Genomic DNA, 22,337 nt, shown 5'->3' with positions numbered 1-22,337 from the left:
TCAAACCAAGTTGTATGACACGTTTCCAGCGGTTAGTATCATGGTTGCTAGGCAACCTGGGAAGGGCGACGGAGACTAGACCGTCCCATACAGACAAACTTGCCGTTTATTTTGCAAATCGAGCTCAACACTGCCCCTAGCGTCCGTTGTGTTTTGGAATTTGCATGTGTTTTCAAGTTTGCAAGTGTTTTGGAATTTGTACGTGTTTTGGAATTTGCATGTGTTTTTTAGTTTGCAAGTGTTTTGGGTTTTGTACGTGTTTTGCAGTTTGTACGTGTTTTGGAATTTGCATGTGTTTTTTAGTTTGCAAGTGTTTTGGAGTTTGCATGTGTTCTTTAGTTTGCAAGTGTTTTGGAGTTTGCATGTGTTTTGGAATTTGCATGTGTTTTGGAGTTTGCAAGTGTTTTGGAGTTTGTACGTGCTTTGTCTCTAGGGGCCACCGTATAGAACTTCTTCATTCACCCCACTCAAATTTTTTGACCCACGAGTCTTCCAGGAACCGTAACGTTGAGGCATTTCAACATCTTAATTAACTCAACAACCCTTAACCCCTCCCCTGTGCTAATTATGTGCCGGCATCCCCGAGCAGCTTGAAAGATGTTGTCATGGACATTTTTTTTATTAGTGACTCCTGAAGGTTAATTACACTCAGTGCCATCATTTTATTATTTTTTCCACCAAAGCCTCATCATGAATGTGGAATAGAGCAGATAAAAGTTTCATATCATACTGGCTTTCTTCTCTTTCCAGCCATTGAACATCATAACTAATGCAGCACATGCAGCATATGCGACCTGGGTTTTTCTTTGCAGGGTTTACTTCACTGGACGTATCACTACGTGTGCATGTAAAACGTGAAACAGCAGCCACAGAATCACTGCGTTCAAAACGATTTATGAGATAGTTTTCCCACTGTGCGTTGATAAACTGTGTTTCTTTGACGCATGGTGTATACTTACTTTTTTATTGTTTTTGGATACCATGAGAACAATCTCCGACTTCTAAAAACATTAATTCTCTGTATAAAAATGTTATGGTGCTGCCAGACGCCTTGTCTTTTAGCCTTGTCTTTCTGTCTCTCTCCACTCTCACTGTCTCTCCCCCTTTCCTTACCTGCAGAGTGATGAACTGTGTGGATGCAGGCTGGGATGTTTTCCTGTAAGACAAAAGGCCCTTCCCTCACCCGCCTGCCCACTCGCCACTAAATGCTAGTGGTTTCCAGTTTGTAATATTACTGACCAGCTCTATCTTCAATTGCAACAACAAAGACATGTGTCATTAAAATCAACATACCTTCCAGTTCTGAATGAACAGTTATTTGTAAAGCTAACCGGCTAATCTGTCATTGTCTTCTCTTTTTTGCTCTTGCTCTCTCCGCCTTTCCCTTCCTTTATCTCCAGGGTGTAGGGAATACCAGAATTCTACCCAGAACTCATGGACATCACCAACTGCCGTGTTTCTGGCCTTGTCACCTTCTGCCAGGCCACTTTCAGTCGCTGCTTCTTTGCGGGTCTTGCTGCCCTCAGTTTTGTCTTCAGTAACTAAAAGGTAGGTTAAACCATGTTGAGATCAGGTGGTTGCCACCTGATCATTGCCTTGAGAAACTCTTGGGTTGCTTTGGGTCGCTGTTGCAACATTTGGTTGAATCTGAGCCGCTTATAGCAGAGTACACTTCAGACTTCATCCTGTTACTTCTATCAGCAATTGTGTCATCAATAAACACTAGTGACCGAGTTCCACTGGCAGCCATATGTGTCCAATGAAGCCCAGTGAACAATGGGCTGGGAGGTCAGTTCCTTGATCATTAACATGCAAATTGTCATGACCACTGATCAACAATCACTAATCAAAGCTCATTGATTCAGTGGGCTAGTTCCCGTCATTGTGCAAATGTAAGGCATTTCTTGATAGTAGACCTTGACAATGATATATTTCCACGCATAGTTAAATCACATAATAATTGTTCAGTTTAAAATTTAAGGTGGTGCGCATAAGGCAATCCCCAAAAACAACAGCAGATGTGTGCGTGCGTGTGTGTGTGTGTGTGTGTGTGTGTGTGTGTGTGTGTGTGTGTGTGTGTGTGTGTGTGTGTTCATCAGTCTGACTTTCAGAGAATTTCAGATGAAGTACTTTAACAGATGCGGTATCAGAGTATATTTTAGGAAGCTTCCTGTACTTGTATTCATTTACCTTTCAAGTTCATACCATGCCATAGATAGAAACTCGTGCAGGGAACGGAGCTATCATTTTACATTTCAATGTCAAAATTAAGGAATGTTTTACCATAATGTGTTTTCAGCTAGAAACCTGCACACTGAGCATTAATGTCTGCAGCCTTTTTTTCTATGACCTGACATCATTTGACAAGAAGAAATGTAATCAATGAGCACTCAAATATCATAATATTTCTATTTACAGGTCTAGAATGATCAAAATGATCCCTCCAAGTAACTAAAATTATAATTATTCAATGTCAGATGTAGATGCTCTTTTCTACATAGTGCATTATGATTCCTTTCATCCTCTGAAACTGAATGTGAAATATTTTTCCTCATACAGCAGACATTTCCCCCAAAACCAAACTCTAATTACAAGTGAGAAATCCTTAGAAGCCCTTATAGATGAATGTCTGTATATAATAATCTTTTCATTATGATATCTGAGCAGGAGCTTACAGACAACACAGCAATATTTTTTTAATTTCCTCAGAGAGGCACGCAGACTGGGCCGGGACTCGCACGCCGGTGCTGCAGGTTATAATGTGTCTGGTACTTCTAATAACATTTGTCACAATGTAAACAGCTCATCCACACCTCCCTGCCTCTGCAGCTCTATAAATTGTTCACTTGTTGAGACGAGCACTGGCACTTTTCAGTATCTGCTGAAGATCACGACTCTTCCCTTAGATCAATGACTCTGTCATTTTTCTTCAGAGGTGTTGTCCTGCGACGCTGGATGTGATGATCACAACTGTATAGTGTTTATGTTCAGCTTGTGAGCGCAGGACTCTGAGCAGCTCTGCTCCTCCTCCTCTAAATAGCTGATGTCTGTCTGTGTCTGCAAGCGGCTGCAGCTCGCCCGGGGTCTCATCTGAGGAGCGCAGACGAAGGTTGCAGCGATTTTTTTTCCTCAAAACAGCAAGTGAAATCCAGACGCAATGCAGGTAGGATGAGCATTTATCACTTTGACTGTTACTTTCTGTCATTGCTGAATACGATTTACCCAGAATACAGACGATTAATCACAATAACGCTCCTGCAGTGTCTTACCTGCCCTAGCGCACATGCTCTGACCTTCTGGTTATTTATCAGCGCTAAAAAGTCTCACAACTGAACATTTGAAAGAAAGAGGACTGGACCATATGATTTTGTGATATTTTAATGATACAGAGATCCATCAATGCTCCTTTTACAGTACTCCAAAATCAATATTCCAACTTATGGAGTAACTAATACCTTGGTATTATCTGAAAACCACACATGAAGTATTAAAGGTGAAATAAGCCCTTTGAAACTGTAACCGACCATAACTTATAACACATCTGCATTATAAGACTATGCAGATGTAAGTTTTTTCTTCAGTTATAGATGTTTTATGTTTCCTCAAACATGTTGCAGCTGATTATATGTTATTTTTTTGCTCCTTATTGTTTATTTATTAATCATTTTTATATCTAGAGATTTGGAGTACTCTGGTGGAGCAAAACCCGAAGTAGTTCACCTAGAATTGTAAATTTACTAGAAAAGAGTACCTTTCATTATTTAAGTACATTCTAAATGAGATTTGTTTCCTTCCACCAACTGGCTATTTAAAACTTAGAAGCTTACTATCCTGCCCTCAAGGAGAATGCTAACAGGAATACTCCTTTGTTGTTCATGACTGAGCTCAAACACAGGGCAAAAACATATGCATGCAGCAGAACTGCAAGGCAGTCTTGAAGATACCAAAAACACGACACAACACTATGTGTGAGCTCATGCCTGCATGCAGGTGTGTGTGCATGCAAAAAGGTAACATATGTGACGCTCAGTGGGGGTCGGGTGCCCAGAGAGTTCACGACGAGGTAGATCGCACGGAGCATCTCTCTTTTAATAATGCAGCTCCCCGCATGTGAAGACCCAAAATAACCTCCTTTTGGATCTGCTAGAGCAGCATGTGAGTTCTTTACACATCATTTTGTCTAATTTTGTTTTATTTACCCTTTAAAGGTAAATAAATGTATAAATTCCAATGACATCTATTTGATTGTTGAATTTATTTTGATTCGGGTGAAGTAAAATCAGATTTCAGGTCAGAGGAGACCGTTTTCGACGCGCCTGAAGGCTATACGCTGCATTTATGTATGAGACTGCTAAATGTGTAGTCATGCATTTTTAAATGTGAGCGTGTGACTGGCACAGATGCATACAACATGTCTGTGTGTATGTAGGCTATGTGTGTATTCTACTATCACTCCTTATATTCTTAGTCATCCTTCACCTCACCACGGCTGTCCACTCTGATCTTTTATTGATGAAGTTTTAAGCAGTGTGAATTATTGAGCAACAGCATTGATGCTAAGATGATTTAGCATCCTTCCATATTCAAATAGGGGACAGAGGAACTTCCCAGACAGTTGTTTCCTACAACACTCTTAATACTTTCATCTAAATATCCTCTAAACAATAAGATCTAATGGCTGCATTATTCATGCAGTGTGCAGAGAGTTAAAAGGAAAGGAGAAGAAACTTCTAAACATCACGTGGTACAGTAGCACTGATAGGTTGGGAGATTGTGCCCAAAGACCTCATTCAGAATAAAAAGCAACAAAAGAGACAAAGCCAAAAAAAAGCACTACTCTTATATTGTTTCACAGTACATCATTTGTGCTGCTTAAAATCAGAGATGTGAATTACATTGCTGATACAGAAACACTGAATATGTGAGTCGTGATGATATAATGTGGTGGTAACATGAGAGCTTTTGTGCTATTGTTCCCAGAAGCGCTCCTGTCACCGGAGACCTTTTTCATTTCTTTCAGAAAGCACATTTCTAAATCCATCATGTGAAAAAAAGTTAAGGTCACTTCTAAAAACATAGAAATTGTCTGCAGTTTGCTGGCCTGAAGCATTCAGGTGTGTTAATGTCAGTGCATCAGCTATGACCTTGGAGAAGCAACTGTCACTGCTCATCAATCTGGGAAGACTTATGGGGCCATTAACACAGAATTCCAACTTTATACAGTGAAAAAGATTATTCACAAGTGAAAAACATTCAAGATGACAGGTCAGACTGTGCAATGCTCAAAGAAACTGCAAAAAAGAATCAAATCTGGACATGACGCCCAGATTCTACAGGACTTAGCATGTGAAAAGTTCATGAGAGTGCAGATAACAGAGTTATTATAATGTTATAATTTCTATATAATTGTTCTTTTTTTATTTCTTTTTGACTTTTTGTTTTCAGTTCAGTTCAGTTTTTATTGGTTTCTGTGTTACATTTTAATTATTATTGTATGGCGGGCACATGTCAGAGGTCAGATTTAGGAAAAATCAGTGCAGGTATTAGAATAAAAACACTTTTAAAGACATCTCAATAACCAAAATCTCAATAACCACGTCCATTAAAGCCTCATCAGGCAAGTTATAATAACATTTTGGTCAAATTAGCAGGTACTAAAAGTGAGGGCATTTCCACTCTATTTTTATTTTAGTTGGTTTTCCAAGTTCACAAAATAGTTTTTTTTTCAAAGTCTAGTTTTTATTTTAGTTAACCAAAAGTTTTTTTTTTTCACATTTAGTTTTAGTTTTGCTTACTATATTAACCTTGACAGTTTGGAAAAGACTGAACAAGTCTTGCTTGTTTGAGAGGGTTCCCAGGAGAAGTTGAAAACAAATCCCCAGACTTCTGAAACAAGTGGCGATGTTTGGCCATAATGCACATCAGCACAAACACCTCGTACCAGCTATAAGCACGATGGTGGAGGGATGATGATTCAGGCTTGCTTTGCACCCACAAGAATTTCGGCGCCTTGCAGACATTGAGTGGACCATTAACTCCTTTGTATACCAAAGCATTGTAGAGTCAAATGAGGTAATCTGTCTGATAGCTAAAGCTTGGCCGAAAATGGGTCACACAACAGGACAGATAAATAAAGAAATACTTTTTAATAGTCTTTTTAATTGATGACTAAAATGACTAAATGATCATCAATTACAAATTAAATCAATGTCTAAATGTTGCTTTGACTCATTTCACAATATAAATATGGATGCAGCTTGTGATTTCTACACCATTATTCTATTAAACATCCACATCAGTTCTACTCCTCGTTAACACTGTTCACTCTCTGCAGCGCAGTTCTTTGCTTATGTGTGCCAAAGTCTGTTCAGCCACGTGCCAGTCCCAGCTTGTTATTTCTCTAGGTTACAGCTTCTATATTAACCATTGTAGACAACATCCTAGACATCGAGACAATACACTCCAAAAGAGAAGAGCTCTGAGTATATTGGTGAGGTTTTTTTAGGCTCTGGTGAAGTGGATAAAATCATTAAACCTGCTTTAAGCAACACATTAACATTCATTTGTGTCCACTTGATAAATGTGGGTCAGATATTGATTTTTGTTTAAAATCTTTGGTGTTCATCTCCACGGGGAAAATCTGGTTTGTTAGCTGGTAAATGTTCAGCTATTTCTCACTGGCTAATTGCTGACTGTGTTTGTATGGATTTAGTCATTTTCAGCTGTTAATGGCATTGAAGAGAACTAAATCAGCCTTACTGAGCTAAACCATGCAACATCAAAAAAAAAAAAAGATCTGCAGAACTGTAATTTTATTAACAATGAGAAATGCCTTCTCTAAAATCTAATTTGTGACTAAAATACCAAAATATTAAAGAATTAATTCAGTGTAAAGAGACACGCCACAGTTAGCAGTGACTCTGTTTTACAGCCTGAAATAATTACACCTGGTATATTTACATCCACTTACAGAGAGGGGCTTTTGTTTTATTCCCCTGATTTAAAGCGTGGCTAGTTCTTTAAAATCAGGTGTGTCTGCTTCTCTTTTCTCTCTCAGAGGACAGTTTCTTTCTGTCTTCAGGCAGATGAGAAGGCGGTCGATGGCGGTCTGCTGCCGGATGCCAATGGGAAAGAGCCAAACCCGGGTGGTCAGACGGAGGGCTCAAAGTGGCAGAGACCACGGCTCTCGCGTAAATCTCTGATGAAGTGCTGCCTTGTGAAGTGGATAATTGCCAGCACCACACAGCAGGGCCCAGGTAGAAGCACAAAGAAGGCTGCAGCACCACGCTAATACCCTCAGTGGAAATTGTTGATTGTCTGTGACAGCAGGGTGGAGGAAGAGAAACGCAGGATTAATATAGGAAGAGTGCATGTCCGCTGTCATGTATTACACAATACATTGATTTTAAACATATTCATATGTGCAGTATAGATTTACCTTATAAGTATTACATTCTTTATTATGTAAACCTTTTTTCAGCTAAAAACCAGTCAATGAGTGCATTGTGGAGGCTTTCACTCTTGAGTTTTTATATTTTTACCCTCCTTTGTCATTCGTTCTCTCTCAAACACACACAGACAGACTGTTGCCATTCTTTGTCTGACTCCCTGAGAAGTGAAAAGTGGCACGTTTTTAAAAATGAATGCCACAGAGTCTTCCAGCATCTGCCCTCTTTTCTTGGTTTATGTAAATTATTGACATATACCTTCAGTGCAGACATTTTTTTTCCCAATCCATCCGAACAATTTCACATTCTGTCTTGATTTTCTTTCCATTTCTCACATTTCACTTGTTTTAGCGGAAGAAATATAGAATGAGGTTAATGGAAATTGTCCTCTGCGTTTCTAGAAACGACCCGCTCCTGTCATCCAGACTCATTTTCTGCTGACTTGTCTCTCTGCCAGCAGACAGATGGCAATATGTCTTGGACAGGAAGACAAGAGGGCAAATACTTTTTGGCAAACACAATATTTTGCACTTATAAGAGTACCATTATTGTGTAAACATTGTTTTTATCTATAATAATGCATTCCATCTCATGTTTAACACCAGAAAGGGAATGTGTGTGCTAATCTTAACTCATCCAGTATATTTCTGGTAGCACTATTTTGCACCTAAAGCAGAGAACAGCAAAAATTAGAATTAGATTATTTTTAGCTTTTTGAACGGTTATACAGAGAAATTTAAAGGTTTGTTAAAGCTCCTCCACAATCTCTGCACTTTATTACAACACTATCACCATCTACTGGCGTGTGGAGATTACAGCACCTGAATTTCACACACACCACTCTCTGTCTACAGTAGCTGATGGGCTGCACTGACATTCATACTGTGCGGTTGTACAGTGAATGGAAGAGTCTATGAACGAGGAGATTCATCTGCATCAAATGAAATGCATTAAAATGAACTAAAAAACAGATGCGATGTAGGTCTGTACTACACAGCCAATTCACCACCCAGGGAATCTTTCTGTAATCTGGACTCACTTACCTTAAGACTGACGATCAGGATAAGCAGTAACAGGACACTGGTTATCAGCCTATTCCAGGGTTTTCCCTGCATGCTTACATGAAAGGAGTGTCCCTGGCAGCATCCAATGAATCACAGTTAAGGATAAGTGAACTGGCAGCAGTGTGGTTGATTTCACAAAAGATAATAGAACTGAGCACCGGGAAAATATGAAGCGGTTGAAAACATTATACAGACTGAAAGCAATACAGCTACTGCTGACAAAGCAGCATGTGTGAGAGGAAAAGCAGTGTGCACACTTCAACAACCCTTTTAGTATAAAGTGTGTCCACTTTAAACATTTTCCTGTAAGACTGGAACAGAGCTGCTATATTAATGAAACTGAGCCTATTTGAAGACCGGAAAGAAAGCTGGAAAAAATGCAAACTGTGAGTTAACAGACTTATCGATATCATTCTGTCATTAAGTATTTCATTAAATTAATGTTTAATTAATGTTTGCATTATCTATAATTTGTCTGTTTGTCATATTGTGTAAAGTTAGGACCCAAACACGGGAGGCAAGCTGACTTACAAAAGGGGAGACACTTTCTTTAGGTTGATGATAAAACAAATAGTGAAACATCAACAGAAGGAAAAAAACAAAAACAAAATCTAAATGGATACAAGGAAAGAGGACAAGTACAGAGGATAGCAGACCTCTTAACAAAGGACACAGGGAAGACTGGACTGTTTTTGCACATATTAAAGGGCTGATTAGACAAAAGTTGGAATGAGACATCAGTGCAGACATTCAGGAAGTAAAACCCACCTCACGAAGCTAACTATAGGAATAAAACGGGGAATGTACTGAAAACAATGAAACACAAATTAGCTTACTCAAGGGAAAACACAGAAGGCGAGACAGACAAAGGAACAACTAGGAAAGCCTTTGGGAACTAAACACATTAGAAAGAAACTCACAATAGAAACTGAAGGTATATAAAAACCAGTAATTACTATATATGATAATCAACTCTAAACAGGACTCAAAATCTCAACAGTAATTAAAGACTTAACTCTTTAAAGCCTAAACAATGAAATAACAGCCAGAAAAAATGTCAAAATAAATCAAAAATGATACACTTAAGGGTTCAATGTGTTAGGATAACATTGGAAATGAAAAGAAAACTCAAAATAAGAATTCAAAAAAAACTCCAAAGCAACTAAAAACCTGGAGATTGTGACTTTGTTTGTCTTGTTGTTGTTGTTGTGCTATAGTGGGAGCACTTCAAATGCAACACTGACTTGGAAGGTCTTCCACTTTGATGATGCTCAGGGTAAAATCTATATGAAATCATAACTTGTCACATTTAGACAAGGCTCAGTTTAGTGGCTCCATGGTATAAAGCTTTACACACCTGCCCCAACATGTGAAAGATCCTCAGTTCAATTCTGGGAGGAAATACAAACGACAGCCAAGCTAGTGTACGCCTAGTAGTGGTGTAAATCCCTGATAAATGGGAGGATTGTGTCAGGAAGCGGATCTGTGCCAAATCAAACACGTAGATCCACTTGCAGAATAAGGGAGTAGCTGAAAGTTCCTTTAGAAAAGACTCTACAGCAAGCTCACTGTTCCTGCTCTTGGCCAGCTTGTACATCACACCCATCCAGAGGGGACAAATCTGTTAGTCTAAAATAAAAAATGCCCTCAATTATATCTTGGAAATCATTACTTTATAATACAGATATTCTGTATCTGTATAGAGTTTTCTTTCCTTGTTGCTGTATTTGATGTTAATAAAGAAAATGAAAACACAAGATCTGAAGAAACTCTTAAAATACAGTTAAAATAGTTCACGTTGTTGCTGTTGCTGGCCCTGTTTCTGCTTAATAACTAAATTGGGCAACTAGCAAATTTCATTATAACTCGATAAATAGTGAACGCATTTATTCTTTTTCCAAATCATAGCATCTCTAAAAGGATGAGGTAAGGACATCTTAAAATACCCTACTATGGAAATACAGAACTAACAATGATAGCTTTATAGTTCATGTTTTCTTTGGTGATTCATAGCAGCGGTCTCCAACCTTTTTTGCACCACAGACCGGTTTATGTCCCACAATATTTTCACAGACTGGCCTTTAAGGTGTCATGGATAAATACAACAAAATAAAACCAGTACCGGTACCAGAAAAAGAAGATTCATTCATAACACGCTAGAAAAGACCCAGGGAAACCGAGTTAACGCTAAAAACGATTTTAAAAAAATTAACGTTAACAACCGATTAAAACCCTGAAAACCATCAATTTCACACCCAAGCCTCAACTCTCACGGCCCAGTACCAAACGACTCACGGACCGGTACCGGCCCATGGCCCGGGGGTTGGGAACCGCTGATTCATAGAAGTGACCTCTCAAGTTTCAAAAGCAACACAACTGTAACCTGAATGGAAAGCCCAAATGTACCATTTGAATGCGTAGATATTAAGACCTGTGCCTTAAACCAGACCTCCATGCCTGCATCAAGGAAAAATGTCCTAGCTAGCTAATTTAATTGTTTGACAAGAAGTTTTGATTGATGGCTTAGACTCCAGGCTGTAATGTAGCTTTCAGTGTAGTCATTAAAGCCTGATGATGGGACTGATGGCTGCACTGTCGGCATCTCTGCGAGCTTAAGCCACCTCACTCTTGTCTGTATTTAATAGAAGAACAGGAATACATCAGCACTTAAGGTGCATTAAACAATGTAATGATGCATTATTTTTATGGAAGGTTCCCTCATGAGCTCATGCATCTTGCATGTTTTATATAATGGCTGAGTCCATCTCACAAAAAAGACAGGTTGCAAAAAATCCACATGAAAGAAATAACAAGTTCCTGCATTTTGTTAGCTGGGCAGTACATCTGCTCTACGTTACAGTTTACAGTGCTGACTAAAAGCCCAAGTTGAGCTCACAATGTAGTAAATTTCATTGTTAAATGACAGGAAACTACAATCACTGAGATTTTACAGGATTAAACGGTCATTTTACATCTGTACTCTACAATAACAGTTTCTTACTGTGAAAAACAGTAACAGTAACTATAACAGTGCTATAATGTATAAAATATACACTTTTTAGTATACTGCAGAGTATTTTAAAGTACTATTTTTTTGTCAATGTCCAGAAATTTGTATCTTCTCAAATGTCAGGGTGTCACAACCATGAGACTTTTATTATGAAATAAAAAATAATAACAGCAAGGATCACACAGACCCCAATTGGCAATCAGAATTAAAGTTTTAATGAGCTGTTGTGCTAAACATAGATATTATTTTTGATGATAATAATGTAAACAAAAAAAGATGCAAAACCTAGCTAATAGTTTAAGCAGGCAACCATATGCTTCAAAGCTAAATGCAACAGCGCAGGTTTGACTCTGACCTGAGGCCCTTTGATGGGCATGTTTACCCACTTTCCTAGTTACTCTTCACTGCAAAAAGCCAAAAAATTATGGAAAAAATACAGGTCATGCTGGTGACCAATATAGGAATCATCATGTGTGAACTCAATTTGGAATCAGAGTTTGAACTCATAAAAGTTTGCCTTCATAGACCATCTTCTTGAGCTGCTACAATAATAGAAATGACTGCTGTTAATATTTTCTACATCAGCATTTGCAGTATATGGCTGTATTTACAAAAAGTGGTGTATTGCTGTACAAAATATATTGTATTTTTACAGCAATTTGTTTCAGTGTAGACACATATTATGAAGTAGGTCTAAATTTACTAAAATAAATGAATACAATGTATTTGATTATGCCATATATAATGTCCTAATCAAATAAACAGAAGCCTTTTTTTTCAGAAAATGAGCTGATAGACACCTTTTTACAAAAAACCCATACATTTTCATAATGCACAACGACATCAGGTCTCAGTCTAAATTACATCCTCCAAATGTACATTTGAGGAGCTCGGCAGCTCTACTATTGATATTTCTTGTATTTTTGGCAGGGAACTATCCCCGTTCATTAGGTCCATTTAAACTCTCTAACTTACATAAACCCTCCCTGACCATCGAAATGCATATCTGGCATACATCCTCTGCCTGCTCACAGACCAATATTGTTCCTCTGCACAATTGATTTGCTTTCCACCCCTCTTTCCTACTTACATTGAGTCCATTATGTTGTGCAGACTCATCAGTTGTGAACTATCCCAATGATCTTTACAATAGAGCATAATCATAAAAAACTCAAAAAGTATATATAAATACTGTTACATACATTATTTATAAAATATATATATCTGTGTTGTCAGTTTAGCTTTGCAGGATAGCAATAGTTCATTTCAGCTTTTGTTTTGTTTTTTGCAATGTCATAAAAGACAGTTTTTACAATCACAGTGGTCTAACTGCTTTTGAGATCAGAGTGAATTCATCTGTATTATTGAGTGCGTGCATCGCTGAGCAGTCCTGTAGACACAGGCAGCACCACACAGGACACAATAGTTTTCTTTATGAGTGCTGTTAATATCCCAAACATCAGAAGATGTGAATCAATGCTTGGTATATCATTTTGCATCTTTATCATGACCGGGCATATTTAGACATTGCAGATTGCCAATCAGAAACTATTAGCAGAGGAATCCCTTCAGTAACAGTGATCCACCCATCCGCCCACAACCTCAAACACACAGCTCAAGACAGTGTAAGTGGAGGTGGAGCCCTGAGTTGATGGGACAGTTGGAAAGATCCAGCAGGATGCGAAACGCTGCTGAGCCGCAGCAGAACTGAATCATCTGCAACTGGGGATAACTTTGGATAATTTGGGGGAACTCAGATTCAGTGAATTTTTTATCTACCTGCAGGAGCAAAAATGGACTTTGAACCCGTTTCTTTAATGAAGAAGGCTCTGCAGTCACTTTTATTTCTTTCCCCCATTCACTGGCCATTTGCATATGAAAACTAACAACTAGCGGAGCTTGCACCATAGCAAGTGTTATATGTCAGTTGTTATTTTAAAGGGTTTTTTTTTAAAGGGCTTTTGCAGAAGCTATATCTAATGAATTGCAACGATGGCTTTGGAGGGCATGGAAATAATTGCTATCATTGTTGTTATTGGACTATGTATTGTTGTCCTCAAACAGTTTGGGATTTGCGACCCTTTGTCACTGGAAGGTAAGACAGAGAAAGAGAGAAATTAAACATTGATCTTTGTAGGATAGCCTTTAATATCTCACAGGGTTTTCTTTATATACGTAATAGAAATGGAAAAGTTAACAATAGTCATGCACATGCAGTAAGTTGAATTTTCCTGTACTGACAGTTAATTAATCCCCTTGTAACTCTTTTCATGACAAAACTTGTTGTGTTTATTGGGACAAATTCATGGACTTTTGAACAAAACTCGAAGTCCATCCATGAAAAAAGAGTAACTTTGAAAGACACCATGAGGCCTCTTCATGAACAAATTCTTACAGTGTTGTTTTTACAGCGACCCTGAACCTACCTTTTAATTTTCTGTATCGGTAAAAATTTTGGTCTATCTAAATATTTTTTAACAGTCATATCAATTTCTCCTTCCCTGTTTCTCAACCTCTTCAACTTGCTATATCTGTGGCATTCTCATGAAGATGGTGAGTACCTACAATGGTATTCCTCTGCACATTATTACATGTGACTGTAATTGCATTCCAGCTGTTCTTGGAAATTCTTGGTTTTTGGTAATCGCAGTATGTACATTTTTTGGTCCTTAAGGCTGACGAAGCAAGCTTTTTTTCTCACAGTTGGCATTTAAGCTTGTCAAACACAGGTGTAACTGCATTAAATGCCAGTGGCTGTCTAAAAATGTGCAACTCCTTTTGCTTTTGCAACCCTAAAAATGTGCTTTAAATCACCCTTGTCTAATATCTTTTCATTTAAGCGTCAGGATGCCAACAGCGACCTTGAAAATGCCCCAAAAAAAGCATGGCAGCATGTACTTTCTGCCTGGTTATTCTTCATAAACAAAATTATGAAGAAGAAAAAGCTTTTTCTATCAAGATTATTTCTGTTACGCCTTTAGCAAAAAATATTCCTTCATGCAATGTTCATAAAAATGTAGCACTGCACCAAATAGCTCAACTAGAACTGGAAGAGCTCGCTGTGTTACTTTAGCATAATACTTCAATGCTACAAGTTTCTCTCTTTCTCTCAAAACAACTCCCACGTCTTTCTTTCTGTTTCATCTTCTTATTTTTTTACTTGTACGATGTTGAACATTCTTCTTACGCCGTTGCTTCCACCCATTTATTTGTCGTCCCTCTCCCTCTTAAACCTCTCCATGTTTGTGCTGTTTCTGTGAAGATGGTGAGCATTTTGAGTTATAGGATGTAAATGTAAATGTTTTGCCTCTATGATTTCCTTTTTCTGTCTTTCTAGTCTTACTGCTGTTTCTTCCCCCTTTCCTTCCACCCTCTCGTTTCCCCTTTTTGTCTCTTTTCGTGTGACAGACAGCAGTGACAGTGACCTTGAACTCTCCATGGTGCGTCACCAACCTGAGGGTCTCGAACAGCTCCAAGCCCAGACGCAGTTCACCAGGAAGGAGCTGCAGTCGCTTTACAGAGGCTTTAAGAATGTAAGAAAACACTCAGCATACTTAGAAGCAATTCATCAGTTTTACTCTTTATTATTTGGCAGTATTTTAGCACAAAGGAGCATCTTTCCCTAACCACGTGTTTTGCTATTATCCTTTATGTATTTGTGACATTGCGAGTTGCAGTTTGATTGATTAATTATAGAGTAATTACTTAATTATAAAATATAAGCACACTTCATTACACATAAACTCAATGTACTTTGTATAAAAAGAAGCATCAGTGACACCATTTAACTTAATTTCCTGTGGAGCACTCTCTAACCATTCCTTCTATTAAAATGAATATAAATGCTACAAAAAAATATTCAATACAATGAAAAGTACAAGAAAAGTTCATGTAAACATATATAGACAACCAGGTTTTTATGTCTAAACTGTGTGTAATTATTAATCATCAAATGTCAACAACATGGACTTCCAGAAAGTTTTGAATCCTGGCTTCAAGGATTGGACCACAAGAGCACTCGAAACTGGCACAAAAATGACCGTTACAATATAAACCGGCATCTTTTAAACAGAGATATGACAATCACTAATAAACCAAATAAAACCATAAAACTTCACAGACTGACTGAATACTGAATCTATTTTTAACACGTTATGGGACTACTGCGTCATTTTAAGAAGTTGTGATTTAAGAAGTTCTCCTGTGTTGCTCAGGCCACTTTTCAGGTAGCCTACTGTAAACATATGATTGGAATTATAGTGTTTTATGTGCGCATTTGATACTTTAAAAATCCCAGGCTTACAGGAAATTACTTTTATATTCTATCTAGGGCTGCCACAAACGATTATTTTGATAGTCGACTAGTCACCGATTATTTTTGCGATTAGTCGACTAATCAGATCATCATCCATTGGACGTAAAACTACAGCTTATTGCACCAGCAGCATCTGCTCTTATATAACTATCATTAGCTTACAGCTTTAAGTGTTTAAGGTCTGTGCTAACTAAAAATAAAGACAAGATGATAGTTTATTAAGTTTTAATGAAATTTGCAGATTGTTTCGGTGAAGTTTAATAAACTCCTTGCTATCTAAAATATAACAGGACACTGGAGTATATTCTGGAGCATCTCACACTTCTGATAATCAGCTGTCTGCTTGACGTTTATTCAGCTGTGTAAAAACTATAACTTTAATCTCAGACAAACTGATTTACTCAGGAACAAATAAAATACTAAAAAAAAAGCCAAACAATAACATTTTAAGTTATCTAAGTGACTCATATATATTTAACCTGAGTAGCGAAAGACGGCGGTGGGTTTGAAAACGATTTGCGGGGAGTCCGGTGTTCTCACAGCGCTAGTGACCTTGCCCCCGGCTCGCTAACGAGCTAGTGGGTAACAGATGTCTCCGAAAACGTCGGAGCGCTTTTGAAAATATGTGGTGTCCTGATAAACTGAGCCGATATTTGAGGTTTACACAGCTACATTCTCGCCTGAAAATATGTTAAACGTTTATTTTGTGACCCAGAAAGAATAATAAGAGTAACATTAAAACTAACTAGCTGCCGCCATTGTTGACAACTGCGCTGGGCCGCGCTATGAATTCTGGGACACAGCTGCTTCTTCTTCTTCTTCTTCGGGGTTTAGCGGTAGCTGGCATCCTTGTACATGCAGTGCTGCCATCTTCTGTTTCAGTCCGTTATTACACTCTTAAATCCTGCCACTTATTCCTGCGTCTTTTGTGATCTTACAAAGCTTCAAACGACGCGTCGACTATTAAATCAGTCGTCGACGATTTTGATAGTCGACGTAATCGTGACTAGTCGACAAATCGTGGCAGCCCTAATTCTATTTGTTGCATCTTATTGGGTTGTCTAAGCAGAGAAGCTCAGACCTCCCTCGCCCAGGCTCTTCACGGGGGAAACCCAGCCCAGTAACATAATCTCTCCAGTGATTCCTGGGTGTGCGTAGGGTTTCCTCTCTGCAGGACAGCTATAAAGCAACTCACCTATGAGGAATGCAGGAAGCATCCTAGTCAGATACTACCATTTTTCCCCTTTTTTCAAACAAAAAAATGTGTAATCATGTAAAATAGTTTCTCTCCAAATGTACAATTGAACAAGAAGATTATTGAAAATGAGTGTGTGTGTGTGTAAACAATAAGTGTGCATGCAAGTGCCTAAGGGCAGAAATCTTTATTTTGATGGCAAATTTCTTTCTTTTTATGAGCCGCTGCATGTATTGCTCAAATCGTATTGGTCAACCACGGCATGCACACATAAACTTGGGAGTGACTTAACACATATTTTTACCCACTGCAGGACGGGGTAATAGATATCGACAGTAAGTGGTTGTAATAGGAAGCAAAGCTCCATTAAAGAGGGGAAGGAGAAGACCACAAGCTGATGTAAACAAAGAAGCTTTAAACTTAGAAAAAAAAGAAGCCTGAAAATGTTTTAAGAGTCTTCAGAGGCATTAATGATACATAAAGAGTTGCGCAGAGAAATGTCCAGCATAAACAAATCTTTAATGATGATATCAAGAAGATGATTTTAACTAACCAAGCAGATTTGTTTTCACAGCAGACGTTCTGACTTGTCATAGCAGGATAAGTACAGTAGTATTAAGTACAAGAGTATTAGTTGATACCCGGTGCTGTATTCCACTTTGCTTTGGAATTCCAGGTAACACTAAACGAGCAGAGCAATCACCAAAGTTAATCGTTCGATCTGAGTTTTTTAGTTGTTTTTGCAGCTTTATTACATTTCGCACTAAAACCGGTTTCCACACTTTTTTTGCCAAATGAAATCAAAGTTTTTGCTTCATTCCTGTGTAGTTTATTGCACTCTCTTTTCCCAGCACAAGCAAGGTATTCTCCACACATGTATCAGTGTTACTACAATTGTTGCGTTGTTTTATGACAAATCAATTCTTTGAGTAAACGATGATCTTATAAGGTCTCAAATAAGATTTCCTTAAGTTTTTTCCTTAAGACAATGCAACAGGGGACACAAAGCCGATGAGGAATGACATCATCATCTTAGAGAAGCGACATCATCATCTTAGAGAAGCAAGGGCCATGTTGTCTGTGAAGGTTTTTCTGTTATCCAGGTCATCATAGTCTAAGGAGCTTGGAAAAAAAGCGTCTGGACTTCTTTAAGTTGCTTAAAGACGTTTCACCAAGAAACTTCTTCAGTTCTAGAAGTGAAGAAGTTTCTTCAGTTCTTTCCAAGCTCCTTAGACCAAGGACCATTGTTTTGAAGGAAGGAAGGTTCAGGGCTGAAGCAATCAGCATCATGGGCTCATCCGGTTAGAATAAGAAAAAGCAGCCATCTAATTCAGAATTATTCTCAGGGTTCTCCTTTTATTCTCAAATAAATAAGGCAAAGAAGGAAGGAAACAAAGACACACATGGACTGCCACAGCTGAAAGAAAACAGGGAAACAGATTTAAGTTACTCATTCCCTTAAACAATACATAAAAATAAAACCCAAATAGAACCTCACCTCAGCTGCCGCCCCGTGTGGAAGTGAAGAAAGAGTGAGCCAAAAGTGAATGCAGTCCTTATATAATGTGTGACATATAATGTGTGACAGGTGATTGCAATCGAGGACAAGCACCACACCCAATCAAAGGTGAGAGAACTAAACAAGGTGCATCTGGTGAAGTGAGTGGGTGTGCTGGGATGTGCCAAAGGGTGGGTCTCTACAACAACCGTGTTGCTGCCCATCAATCTGTGAAGGCTTGTATCACTAATTACAGTCAATTTGAAGTCGATTATTCAGCTGTAAGAACTATTTTCTATAAGTGGGAAGTATTCAAGACAAGTCCCAATCTTTCCAGGATTGGATGTCCCAGCAATTTCCTGATTCACTTTTAGTGTCTCACCTTTAATGTTGTTAATATTCTGTACTTCTTAACTGGTATACACTAAGTCCATATGTGTTAATGACTCCTAACTGTTCATTAGCAGAGTTAAACACTCTTTTCTTTCACTGACTTGTTTTTCTATTGTTTACCTTTCAATAGGAGTGTCCCAGTGGGCTAGTGGATGAAGAAACATTCAAGAGCATTTACTCACAGTTCTTCCCTCAAGGAGGTACATTATGCAACTTGATAATAAAAATTATAATAAGCATGATACTTGATACTGGATATTTTAAAGGTGCAGTTTATATTTGCTAGATGCTGTTTCTTTGTAAAGTTGCCATAGCAACATTAAGTAATTAAGTAAATTTTTCTCACTCCCTCTAGATTCATTTTTTTAAAAAGACCACAGTTGATTACAGTTAATATTCCGTGCTAAACATGCATTGCAATTAACAATGGTCATTTCTTGCTTTTCATTATTTTCTCTCAGATGCAACTACATATGCACATTTCTTGTTTAATGCTTTTGACATGGACAGAAATGGCTCCATCCGGTTTGAGGTGAGTACAGCAGGGGCTGCAATTTTAAAGGTTTTCATTTATAAAAAGCTTAAAAGAAATTAAACAATGGATTGCATTTACAGGACTTTGTTCTAGGTCTGTCTGTGTTACTTCGAGGCTCAGTTACGGAGAAACTTCGCTGGGCATTTAATCTATATGACATCAACAAGGATGGCTACATTACAAAAGAGGTACAATGATAAAAAATAAATAAATAAAATCCAAATCTGTTGCACTTTTATGATGTCTGTCTTTTTTCCTGCAGGAAATGATGGCTATCATGACCTCCATTTATGACATGATGGGCAGGTATACTTTACCCAGCGTACGAGACGATTCCCCAGGTGAACATGTGGAGAAGTTCTTCCAGGTACTTAATCCAGAAACCCCCACACTCCCACCGCCACTGCTCACAGGAGGATGGGGGATCCATGCTCTCATGTTGTTTACTTCAGTCAATTTTCACCCTAGAGAAGAAATCAGGCCTCATCAGCCCATTCAGAGATGCTGTTCTGCATACCTTGGTTGTAATAAGTAGTTATTTCAGTTGCTGTTTCCTTGTATCTAACCACTCTCTTCTGACCTCTGAAAGCAACAAGTCCTTTTTTCCCAGAGAACTGCTGCTCACTGGATAGTTTCACTTTTTTCAACCATTATCTGTAAACCCTAAAAATCAGTGTGTGGGCAAAATCCCAGTTTGATCAGCCGTTTTTAAAATTTGGCACCGACAAAGTTGCCATGCTCAAAGTCACTTAATTATATTGAGTTTGTGACATTTAACTGGCTGATCAGATCCTTGTGTTAGTGTGCAGTTTAACAGAGGACCTAATAAAGTATGCGGTGAATGTACATTAGTACATCCAGATATTGTATTGAAGCACTGAGTGCTCAAGTAGAGTAGAAAAGTACTATAAGAACCAGTCCATTTACCAATTACTACCCAGTGCCACATTTTATTTGTTACTGTGACAGGCTACAGGGGTGTACACTTTTTTTCAGTTACTCATTCATGAAAGAAATGAATGATAAATAAACTGAAAGAAAGAAAGAACCTGTTATTTTACCTCATGTTATCCACTTTGTTTCTTTAATATGGATCAGAAAATGGACCGTAACAGAGATGGAGTGGTGACAATAGATGAATTCATAGAAACCTGCCAAAAGGTAAATCCTTATGTAAATCTAAAGATTTTGCCACATGATGATTGGCCAAATTTATACACTATATTACTTGTATAACTATTGTTTCCATAACAGGATGAAAATATAATGGCTTCTATGCAGCTGTTTGAGAACGTCATCTAGTTTCTGCAGAGAAAGGTGGACCAATAATGCTGTATAGAGCTTCCCACTACAAACGTCTGTCCCTGAACAATTTCATTTATCCTAAAAAGGAAAAACTGGGTGTTTTGACACTTTCTACTGCTAACTGATGGACACTATTGAGTTTCCAGTCAAGCTGTTTCATGCAGAGAAATGTACAGGATTCACCAAAATCACCTGAGAAAACAATGTTTCTTTGCATGATATTTCAACTTTCATTTCTGCACATGAAACAACGTGCTGTGATTACCAGACGAGCATGAGTGTTCGCCTGACATTAGAGAGCATGTACTGCAAACCACCTCAAACACAAATGATTCATTTTATTGTATTTTTTTGCCACAAACGTGCAAATGAGAATTCTCTGTTACTATATTCAACTGTGCAGAAATGAAACCCAGACATTGTTGTGCTTACCAGAATCCAGTTGAAATAAATATTTGCTCTCACATACTGATACTCCTGCTGAATCCCTTCTTTTTATAAAAAAAAAAAAAAATGCAACAGGCAAAAGAAATTCCACATGTGCATTTTATCAGTTTCCATATGTTTAACAGTCCTTATAGAAAATAGAGTATAGAGTAAGTGATTGTATCAAATTTGTTGCACTGAATCTGGCATTTTGTAATAGTAAAGCTCTTAAAATGCTATAAAACAAGTCATTCACAGTCTTAAGTCACTGTATAAGGTCAGACAAACAATACTGCAGTTGTGCAAGATGAAGCCTCGGGGGGCTTCTTTAAATTCCTGATCCAAACCAGTGCTTCATGGTCATGGTCCCAAGAGGGATTATTCCTGATCTTTTAGCCTTTGGCAGACAGTCATCTCTCATGCTCTACATCCTCAGAGTTCTCTTTATCCTCTCCATTACTGGTTTGTTCTTTGTTCCATGCAAAAATAGTTTTATTCTCTAAGTCTGACAATGAAATTTCATTTTCGAGTTCTGACATTAAATTATAATCTTAAAAAAATAATACTAAAAAAGAAAAATGCATACACAATCAGTCACTGGCTCGACTGCCCCCTTATTCTGCAGGCCATGCTTCCATCCAAAGGGCCGGTGTTCTGAGAAACCATCCTACTCTGACAAAACGTCCTAACCGTATTATAATTTGACGGTGACTTGCGACTAAACCTAACCATAACCATAACCTTAAGAAATATTCCGGATGGGTGAGAGAAAAAGAAGTTAATTTAGCATTGGTGTTGTGCGCATGCGCCATGTCTGTGCACAAACATTGGCTGAACATTAGAATCGCCATGAAAGACGATTGGAGTTACTGAAAAAAGTATTTTGCACAGTTCTTATATTACTTAATGAATTCTGACTTTTTAAATTTTACTTTTTTGGGGCAGAAGTCTGAATTTAATTTAGATTTCTTATTCCACATACAAACATTCAGATTTTATTCTCAAAATTCTCATTTCCAAATTCTGACTTTTCAACTCAGAAGGTATGACTTCTTAAATTGAAATCTGACTCTTTTCTTACTTTTTGTTTTTGTTGGTGTTTTTTTTGTTTGTTTGTTTGTTTTTTCTGATTTTAATTACAATATTCA

The 22,337-nt window shown here is 38.0% G+C and overlaps 1 protein-coding gene across 2 annotated transcripts; it reads left to right on the top strand.

Moving 5' to 3' along the window:
* The first annotated feature begins 2,895 nt into the window (after positions 1-2,895).
* LOC146570802 (calsenilin-like) lies at positions 2,896-21,237 on the top strand. Of its 2 annotated transcripts, none has more exons than XM_085279475.1 (9): positions 2,896-3,163; positions 7,082-7,256; positions 14,931-15,055; positions 19,054-19,123; positions 19,385-19,455; positions 19,539-19,646; positions 19,721-19,825; positions 20,557-20,619; positions 20,713-21,237. In XM_085279475.1, the coding sequence occupies exons 1-9, from the start codon at positions 3,158-3,160 to the stop codon at positions 20,758-20,760; spliced, it is 771 nt and encodes a 256-aa protein (XP_085135601.1). In that variant the 5' UTR covers positions 2,896-3,157; the 3' UTR covers positions 20,761-21,237. The 2 variants fall into 2 exon arrangements, with proteins under 2 accessions (XP_085135601.1, XP_085135600.1); XM_085279474.1 differs by having other exon boundaries at positions 7,058-7,256.
* Positions 21,238-22,337: the final 1,100 nt, after the last annotated feature.

This window comes from Mchenga conophoros, linkage group LG7 (assembly GCF_057382185.1).
Source record: "Mchenga conophoros isolate Kocher_MC1m ecotype Shallow Benthic linkage group LG7, M_conophoros_male_GT1.1, whole genome shotgun sequence".
In the NCBI taxonomy this organism is placed as follows: domain Eukaryota; kingdom Metazoa; phylum Chordata; class Actinopteri; order Cichliformes; family Cichlidae; genus Mchenga; species Mchenga conophoros.
Note: the sequence above shows the minus strand (reverse complement) of the source record. Positions and strands in the feature narration are given on the sequence as shown.

Bases quoted from the DNA above. Each gene is read 5' to 3' on its own strand.
- LOC146570802 (XM_085279474.1), top strand. The intron at 7,257-14,930 runs GTAGAAGCACAA...TTCGTGTGACAG, and splicing joins CACCACACAGCAGGGCCCAG to ACAGCAGTGACAGTGACCTT. The intron at 20,620-20,712 runs GTAAATCCTTAT...TTTCCATAACAG, and splicing joins TCATAGAAACCTGCCAAAAG to GATGAAAATATAATGGCTTC.